This window comes from Salvia splendens, chromosome 7 (assembly GCF_004379255.2).
Source record: "Salvia splendens isolate huo1 chromosome 7, SspV2, whole genome shotgun sequence".
NCBI classification, from domain to species: Eukaryota; Viridiplantae; Streptophyta; class Magnoliopsida; order Lamiales; family Lamiaceae; genus Salvia; species Salvia splendens.
In genome coordinates this window covers 13,831,937-13,842,260 of record NC_056038.1, presented here as the reverse complement: position 1 = coordinate 13,842,260, position 10,324 = coordinate 13,831,937, and the positions used below count along the sequence as shown (strand labels likewise).

The 10,324-nt window shown below is 40.0% G+C and overlaps 1 protein-coding gene across 1 annotated transcript; it reads left to right on the top strand.

Moving 5' to 3' along the window:
* Window positions 1-6,963: 6,963 nt before the first annotated feature.
* On the top strand, window positions 6,964-7,308 carry LOC121810444 (protein ELF4-LIKE 4-like). Its single transcript, XM_042211211.1, has one exon. It carries the CDS (start codon window positions 6,964-6,966, stop codon window positions 7,306-7,308), a length of 345 nt encoding a protein of 114 aa, XP_042067145.1.
* The last annotated feature ends 3,016 nt before the right edge of the window (window positions 7,309-10,324 follow it).

The following is a 10,324-nucleotide window of genomic DNA, read 5'->3' as shown; positions in this document are numbered from 1 at the left end:
GATATTCATCCTAGGAAAGGTGATAGATTCCAAACTACAATCTTAAATAGACAACATGTTTTACAAGACTTGCAATACTACCTATAGGTTGTGCCAGTCAGTGGGAGCTAGTACATTTGCAAGTGTAAATGTGGATCTTAAATGGCTAGACAATGACAATGGGCTATGCCCAAAGAGAAATATCATCTTCTCGCTGTTTTGTGCCAAGATTTATTCGATCCTATTGTCTATCAGCACTCACATAATTAGAATGTATGTATCATGATTGTCAAGACAGCTTTCTATTAATAGAAGTCTTGAAGAAATCATCTACATGGAACATCCTAATAGGTATGTAATAGAGGGCAAGAAACACATGATTGGAAGCTTATGAAGACCTTTGTGGTCTTAGGCAAGCATCTAAATCAGAGATAAGTGTTTTGTCGAGATTGTCAAATGTTTGGAATTTGACATGTGCTCTTTAAGTGTGTAGTATGCACAAGGAAGTTGAAAGTGCATTAAATATGGTATTATTGGTACTTTACGATGATGAAATCTATAAAAGTTGCAAACAACTAAGATTGGCATCTAGCATAGGAAACTGGTTGTCTACCCAGTTTAAGATAAAGGATTTAAGAAAAACTAATTACATTCTAAGCATCTAAGTCTTTAAGATTGCTAGAAAGAATGTTGAGATTCTCTTAGGAATCCTATATCTATACATAGCTTGGAACATTTTAGCATTGGAAATTCCATGAAAAGGTTGTTACCTTTCAAGATGGAATTGTCTTGTCTCTAGACAAGTGTCGTTTAACGCTTAGTGAGAACAAGAATTATGAGACTAGTTCTGCAGATAGATATCTCATGTATGTTATGATGTGTACTAAGTTTGATATTAGTTGTGCTTTAGCATAGCAAGTATATACTCCCTCCGTCCCGCTTTAGCAGTCCCGATTGATCAATTTCGGGTGTCCCGCTTTAGGAGTCCCGGTTGAACTCGGTGCATAAAAATTGATGTCCACTACATCAATTTATTTATTACATCATTTAAAGTGAGACCCAACTTCCACTAAATCATTTATTTATTACACACTTAAAAGCAAAAAAGTAAAAAAATTGTTTAAAAGTGGGACCCAACCTCCACTACATCATTTATTTATTACACACTTTAATACCCCTTAAAACATGTGCCCGACTCAACCGGGACTGCTAAAGCGGGACGAAGGGAGTATCATATTAACCATGGCAAAGGACTTTGATTGAGGTAATGAATATACCATAGTACTTGAGAAAGACTAATCGATATATTCTAGTTTACCAGTCATTCATGTAATGTCCTTAGGGTTACACTGACTAAGTCTTATGACTAATCAGTGATCGAGTAAGTCATCCTCAGTTTATGTGTTTACATTAGGAGTATACTCCTAGTAGCTTTGATCGTAAGTTTGAGTATGCCTATGAGTATTTTTACGCTAGCACAGGCTAACTCAAGAGGAACACGAGATCATAAGCTAAGCAATCACATAGAGAGATGAAATTAATTAAAGATCAAGAATGCAGCAAAGACATAGTGACGCAAAAGATATTATCAGAGAACAACCAAGCAGATTTTTCACAGAAAAATGCCTTTGTGGCAACATGTTTCAAACATGATGTGAAATGAATGGTAGTTCGATATATCTAGCTCCAATTCCTGCTTTGTGTATAAGTGGGAGAGTTTTTGGCAGTGGGTATACTCGAAAGCATGTTTTGAGTATAAGTGGGAGATTGTTAGGGTTTAGTATACTGAAAAGCATGTTTCGAGCAAATTCGCACGAATAGAAATATTGCTTGTATACCGAAAAAACTCTACAATCCACTTTTAACCCAATTCGGTATTATTCGAGCAGTTTGCACGAATAGAATCAGTATATTATTACATTGTGTTTACTTTTGCGTTTATAAGATGTTTTATAAACATTTAAATGCATAAGAAGTAAACAAAGCCTAAGTCTTTTGCTTAGTAGACTGGTTGTGGGCGTCGTCCACTTTAAGGTAACTACAGTCGGTTCTATGCAATGCTTTGTAAAAGAAAAAGAAGAATTTCACAACCTAGATAGGCTTTGGCTACCTATCGTGAAAGGTTGCAATGTCAGTCCGATTATTTCCAAGCCTTATTAAAATAAGATGACGTTGGTGTGGTATAGCACTGAATGGATCTAACAGCAAGACGTGTCTTTATGCTATCTACTGAAAGACGGGGTCTTGATAAATATTTAGTTCTTAATCAATGTACGTTAGCATTGAGCATACGATATTGAGTATCTACTACTTTGACTTACCAAATGTGCGGGTTTTTCGTCACCCAACGATCCAGGTATATTGGGTAGTGGTGATCATTATCTAGCGGTGCTAGGATTGCTATTATGTTGAATCGCGCACGAGGTGAGTCTCATTTGATAATGCCCTCAAGAGGAGCTTGAACAAGGTTTTATTATTCGGAAACTAGCCAGTTGGAGTTTTATTACTCTATGAATAATAAATAAGAGTTTCTTGCTAAGTCTACTCTTGGAGTTAATAAGATGTTAATTATTTAAGTCCATAGCAGACTTTAATTAATTAATAGGCATTTATATCTTAAGCGCAGGAAATGAATAATAAACAAAATGGAAACCCGGAATACTTATAATTTCGGATTTGGATGGGGAGTTCAATATTACGTCTGTAGTGGCTGCTCGTAATATTCCAATATAAGCTTGTATTAAATTGTGGGTTCAATTTAATTAGTAAAAAGCTAATTGGGGGAGCCCATATCCAAAACCTTCCATAGATCCCTGACTGGGCCCAATATGAACTATTATAAATAGGAGAATAAAAGAGACAGAAAAACAATTTTTTAGTGTGAGAATTTTCATCCCTCTCTCTAATTAGAAGAGGAACGATTTTTTCTACTTTTTTTCTCCTCCGTGAGTTCTTCAGCTCCTCCTCCGTGAGAAAGTTCTGTCTTCTTTATTCGAGTCCTAGTGTTTCGATAAGATCAGCCCACCCTGATGTCGGAATACAGTTCGGGATACCAGTCAGATGATCTGTGGTCTAGTATTGAAGATCATCGTGGAGAAGGCACGAGCAATCGACGATTCTTTGGAGAATCAATGAGGTAAATTGGCTAACTCCGTAGCAAGCATGTTTTAGGGATTTTTTTGTGCTAAAGCATGTTTGAAATTCAAGTTATGAGCATGATACATGTGATAATTACGCGAATAGATTTTGTCTGAATAATCTGCTAAATAGATCTGTATTATGTGATCCGTTAGAACGCACGCTTCCGCTACCAACCCCTACAGCAAGGTGGGCTGGCGGTGTCCAGTCCAGCACGGGCTCGAGCTCGAAAAGCACAAAGCACACGGTGAGTGACCAATACTCGTCTAGTGAGGGCGGATCTGGGCGGGTCAGGCAACGCCTCACAAGAGGTTGAGGGCACGACCACCGATGCAGGGTGTCCTCCCGTGGGCGTCGTCAGCCGCAAGGGACCAAGGCGACGAAGGCGGCTAGAGGGAGAAGGGGCCGAGGTGAATCAAGCCAGGCGGGCTCGGGCTCGGTCTCGGGCTCGAACACCCTATTGTCCATGTACTTGACCGACACGTGGCTGACACTTCCCGCATGACGCCTTCCCAATATCAAGCCCATCTTGTCGGAATTGAGTTTATGGCAAGACAAATTGGTATTCCGCCTCCAGGTAGCTTGAGTGCACCGCCACTGCCTTCGGGGGATGATTCGCCAGCGGAGTAATTTTTATAATTTCTATAAAATTATATTTTAAATTATGTAATTTTTATTTTTTTAGGATTTTAATTATGCGTTTTTTTTAAAAAAAAATTTCAAGTTGTAATTTTATATTATTTAATGAAGTGTGTTTTTATTAATTGAATTTGTTGGAAATAAAAATAAAAAATGAAATTGAATGAATAGTTAAGGGATGAGATGGTTAAGAGATGGAGGGTTGCATGTGTTGTCTCTTAGTTAAGAGATGGATGAAAAGGACAGTGGGACCCATGAATAGTGAAGTGATGAGATGGTTAAAAGACGTATAAGAGGCAGCGTTGCGGATGGCCTTAGACAATAGATCTCAGAATCACTAAATAATTTTGAACATAGACATTTAAATCTTACATTGAATTTCTTAAAAAAGTTTTAAGAAAAATAATCTAATACTAGTATAGATTTTGCCGTTTTAATCGCATCAATTGAATAATACTGTGATTTGATCAGCGAACAAACACATTTAAATATTTTCCGAAACTATTGGTGCATATATTTGATTTTGATTACTCCTACTTAGAGCATCTCCAGTGGTCGGCGAGCGAGCGGCTCGCCGATTTTTGGCGCTCGCCGAACGGCTCGCCGAACTATTGCAGCCGGCGAGTGCCAAATCGGCGAGAATTTCGGCGAGGGTACGCCGATTCCCTGGCGCTCGCCGATTCTCTCTCCGCTATTGCAGCCTCCCGATCGGCGAGGAACCGGCGAGCGAATTGGTTTTTTTAAAAAAAATTTCGAAACACTATATATACGCGATTTGCACGACATTTTTATTCGCACCACTTGTTTTAACGAGTACTGTCTCTATCTTAATTTCTGTACAAGATCAACAACAACAACGCGGAATGAGTAACGCGGGTGGTAGTAGTGGTGGTAGTGGTGGGGATGCTGAGGAGTACGAACGGCGTTTGAACGAACATTTGGATGCCTATACGTCCCGAGAGATAGACCGGCTGCTACAACGGGCCTCGCAGCCGGCGGTACCTCAACCTCGACCCGTTGTCCACCGCCGAGCAGTGATTAACCGGGATCACGTAGCTGCACATCAGCGGCTATACGAAGACTACTTCGCACCGGAGCCGCGGTTTAACGCCAACCTTTTCAGGCGGCGTTTTAGGATGAGCATGACCCTGTTTATGCATATTGTCGACGCTTTGGAGCGTCGATATCTGTGTTTCCGCTTCAGGCACAATGCGGCTGGCAGACCCGGCCACACACCTATTCAAAAGTGCACTGCGGCAATCAGACAGCTGGCCTACGGAGGCGCGGCAGACATGTGGGACGAGTACCTCCACATCGGCGAGACGACTGCCCTTGAATGTATGAAGTATTTTTGTCAGGGCGTGGTTGAAATATTCGGTGAGCAGTACCTTCGAAGCCCAACCCCCGAAGACTGCCACGGGGAGAAGCATGGGTTCCCGGGTATGTTAGGCAGCATAGATTGTATGCATTGTGAGTGGAAGAACTGCACTGCTGCCTGGAAAGGGTTCTACACGCTCGGCTACAAGGAAAAGAATCCCACGATGATCCTCGAGGTCGTAGCTGATTACCGGCTGTGGATTTGGCATGCGTATTTTGGGTAGTCGGTTCGAACAACGACCTCAACGTCCTCAACTCGTCGCCCCTTTTCAACGAGCAGTGTCAGGGCGTCGGTCCGGCCATCAGTTTTGTCACCAACGGCAACCAACATGATATGGGCTACTACATGGCGGATGGGATATACCCTAGGTGGCCCGTCTTTGTGAAGACGATTCGATGCGCATCAGATGAGAGGAAGGCCTACTTTGCGGCACTACAGGAGTCGGCGCGCAAGGACGTGGAGCGCGCATTTGATGTGCTCCAGTCTCGATGGGCGGCAATTAGGGGTCCAACGCGTTTGTGGCATGTCGACTGCATTGCTGATATAATGTACGCCTGTATTATCATGCACAACATGATTGTCGAAGATGAAGGTGTACAACTGACTAGTTGGGCCAACGGCGATAATGAAGCCGGTCCAAGCCACGGCGCGGCCGCCCCCAACATACAAAGCGGGGTACCTCATGATGAAGCCGGCCGCCTCCAGGCACATGCCGACATGCGCCAAGTGGATGCTGATATTCGACTCCAAAAGGATTTAATTGAAGAGTTGTGGGCGTGGAGTACTGCACGACGATAGGTTTTTTTTTATTATGTAATTTTGTTAAATTATGTAAATTTTTTTATTATGTAATTTTGTTAAATTATGTACTTTTTTAATTTAAATAAAATTATCGAATTTTCCCGTATATGTGGCATGAATTTAATTCCGTATTTTGTGTGGTTGTTAATTATTTATTTTTAGTGCTGATGATGTGGCAAGGCTGTGGCTGGGCTATTGCTTGTCCAGCTGATGTGGCAGGAGAAATTTAGTGCTGCTGATGTGGTATGGCTGGGCTATGGCTGGGCTATTGCTTGTCCGTCACCACTGTGGAAAGAGAATTACAGCATTAAATACTAAAAGCAAGGGGAATCTAACATGTGAGCTTGAGATTGGGAATAGTTTTCCATAATCATCGAAAAAGGCCAGCAACGAATGAAAGGCGAATCCCGCAGATGAAGTAACTACCCTTCCATCTCTCAAAACTCTCTCTCTATAGATAAAAAAAAATCTCTCTCTTCATGATTTCAAGGCTTCTGCTCAAACTCAAACCTCTAATTATTTCTAGTGTTACTTTTGAAGTCTCAAGGTAACAAAGAGGCTACGGTGTTCATTGGTCAATTAAAAGGTGAACTTTTCTAATTTCTTTTTTAGTGCATGTGAAATTTCTAATTTCACTTTTCTCTTTGTTCCTCTTTTGATTTCTGATATTGTGTGTTTTATCTGTGTCTGTTTTTCGCAAAAGTAATGAAATTTAATTCAATTGCCATCTGAATTGAAGAAGTATAAGAGTTATGACAGGTTTATACCTTTTGTGTTGTACATGTAAACTTTACACTGATTCAATGGATTATTGTCTTACATTCACTTTCTTCAAAAGTACATCAACTGAATAAAGAAGTCAACTTTATTCCTAAATTTATTTCAATTGTCAATATGATGTGAAGAAGTTGAAATTCTTGTGCTATAGTATTGATTTTCTTATAGTAAAAGAATAAATGAAGGAATAAAAAAGTGATCTTGATCTTGATGTATATATTGTTTAGCTAATGTTGCAGTTGAATTGAGTGATGGAAGACGTCATATTTTCGAGCATTGCAACTAGTGGACAGATTGAACCTAAGTTTCAACAAAGATTTCAGACAAATTTTGTGCTGGTCCAGAACATTTTGGACCAGAACAGGCTTTTGATAAATGAGATAAACCAGAACCACGAGTCTAAGATCCTGGACAAGTTGTCGCGCAATGTGGGACTGATCCGGGAGCTCAACAACAACATAAGAAGAGTGGTTGACCTGTACGGCCGTCTCTCCAACTCTGCCAGATCAATGGAGACCTTGTCTGAAGGGGAGTCAGCCGGGACAACTAAGTCCGATGGGAGAGGCGGGCTAAAGAGAGTTAGGTCTGGCAATTGATCGTATTCCGGGTTGCTTTGATCCCATCAAAGGTATGAAGCTTCAGTCTTGTGACCTTAATCTTGATGATGAGGCTTTAATTTCCTGTATTTAGATTAGTCGATTGTTGCTTATTTAACTTGTTTTGTTGAATCATAGAAGATCTGTGTAAGTTACAAAATCTCATTCCTGTGCCTTAATCTTCATAATTGAGCTTTTCTTGCATTGAGAATAGTCGATACACTTGTGATTTGTAGCCTATGTAACTTGTGCTATTCAATGAATGATCTATTGAAAGATACATAATTTCATTCTAGTGCCTTCATTGTGTGACATTTTCTTGGCCTTAATCTTGATGAAGAAGTGTTATTGCATTGGGATTAGTCGACGCTTGTGAGCTCATGTAACTTGTTCTATTGAATCAACGATACAAAATGTCAATCATGTGGCATTCTCTTGGCCTTAGTCTTGAATAATCACTCTTCTTGCATTCGAGAATGTATGTTACTTGTTCTGTTGAATCAACGATACAAAATTTCATTATTGTGGCTTCATTTATATGGTGACAGTCCTTGACCTTGTTCTTGCTGATGAGCTCTTCGTGCATTAGGAATAGTCGATGCAGCTCTTGTTGTAGCTTACATACCTATTCTGATTGAAGCGCTGTAGTCGATACACGAGATTCAAGTCTTGCTATTGTTGTATGTGAGGTTGTTTGATCCATGGAAAGGTACAAAATTTATAATCATTGTATCACAATTTCTTGTACTAACATTTATATTAGAATAGTTGATAAGCCTCACTTTGTTGACTGCTCTGCTATTGCAATGTGTTCATGAATCCCACTGCTTGCAGACAATGAAAGGTTTAGAGTTATCATCACCTACTGTGTTTTCTTCTTGTTGCAACTCCAAATTAGTAAAAAAGCAAAAATGAGCAAATTTTTCACTTTTTTTAGCTTGCTGTAATAGGATGAAGAGCTTAACAACTTATTGACCTAATGGTTGTTTTTGATACACGCATATAAAATATCTAACTGATGATGTTTTTGAAAGCTAGTTTGAATCGATTTTAAGTGGACGAGAATTGTTAGTAACACTAGTGATGTTAGCCACTAAGAAAACTAAAATCTGATTGTGAATAATATGATAAATTTGTTGTTCTCCTGACAGAATCGTACGAAAAAGAATCTTAGACAAAAATTTACTCTTGATTAGATTTAAGGATTTGTCTCGATATGGTATACCAATCAAATCTATCCATTTATTCCCGTTCAATTTGACTTGGGGTGCAGCTAATTGAGATGGAGTATAATTTCACCATGGGATAGAAATAAGAAATACTCTAAAAATCTAAACCTTCAGATTTCGGACTAACAAAATGGATTAATCATAGTGATTTAGAAAAAGTTAGTGGAATGTGAGTTTATTTTTACAGGAGTATATATTAGTTTAGTTTTATATTCCCTTCGTCTCATAAAAAGAGTCTTGTTTTTCCATTTCGGTCCGTCCCACAATAAGAGTCTTATTTCACTTTTACCATAAATGGTATGTAAGACCCACATTTCACCAACTTATTCCATTCACATTTGATTGTAAAACTAATATATATATAAGTTAGACTCATATTCCACTAACTTATTCAACCCACTTTTTCTTTACATTTCTTAAAACCTGTGACACAACCAAATAGGACTCCTATTGCGAGACAGTGGGAGTAACTAAATGTAAGTGAAATGAGTTAGTGGAATGTGATACCTATTTACCATTTAGGGTAAACTGTGAAATTAGACAATAAACGAAGAATTGACGAAAATGACAACAGTGGACAAAAAATGGGAGACAAAGGGAGTAGTGTTTAGTTATTTATTTTTCGAAATCATTATTTAAATGTCTACTCAATTGTTGAATAAGGCTGAATAATAGACTATAATCGTAGCCGAGTTCAACCCATTGTGTCAGTCAATTAGAGGTCAGTCTTACTCGCGTTACGGGCTAATCGGGCACCATAGCGGCCCATCCGATTTTTTGGCACCTTATTCGAGTTGCAGGGTGATGGAGTACGTACTAAACAAGCCCAACAGCAGTAAAGCCCATCAGCCTAAAGCCCAAGAAAGAGTATCAGTTCGGCATGACTAAAGAGTATCAGAGTTCAGTTCGGCACGACCAAAGAGTTCGGCCCCAGCCTACAGCTCGGTAAAAGCCAACCAATCAAACTCTGCTCTCAGGTCGGCATCAAGCTCTACTCTCAGATCGGCAAAAGCTGCTCGGCAATAATTCAGCAGTTCGGTCTCAGTATTCGACCGAACTAGGAGATAGTGGACTCATGCAGGATTTCCACCTCCACTACACCCACGATCTATTTAGTGGTGTCAAGCAGTCTTTAACTCATGCAGGATAGTGGACCCATGCAAGATCGCCACGATCTCCACGACATCCACTGCCTAGTAAATAGTGCTGCATGCCACGATCTTGGTTAAATGTATAAATAGAACCTAGATCAGATAGATAGGGTTAAGTTCTGTTAAGTTCTGTAAAGCTCTAAAGAAGCTCTCTAGAGATAAACCATCAAATAGCAAGTCTGTATTGTAAGCTGTAGAAAACAGATCAAGCAATACAACTCTGCCCTCTTTTCTTCCCGTGGACGTAGATTTACCTCAGTAAATCGAACCACGTAAATTCTCGGTGTCGTGATCTGTATTTTCCTGCATTCTTCACCATCGAAAATTCGCCGATTCATCACTGGCGCCGTCTGTGGGAAACAGAGAACCAAATTTGTGATAAAGCGAATTTTTGACCCTTTTTCCACCCCAAAAAAATGCATACCAGATCACATAACACCCACAATACCGTTCGTGATAACCGTGAGGAAGCTAGTCCAGCTCGCAGGTCTGAAAAACGGCCTCGGGAGACATCTACCTCCGGTTCTCACGAAGAAGGCACAAGCCACTCCAGGAGTCATCGCACCGAGTCTTCCCAGCAGCCCGATTTAAATGAAGCTGTCAAGCTGTTCTTGGCCGAGAAGCAGGAGGAGTTCT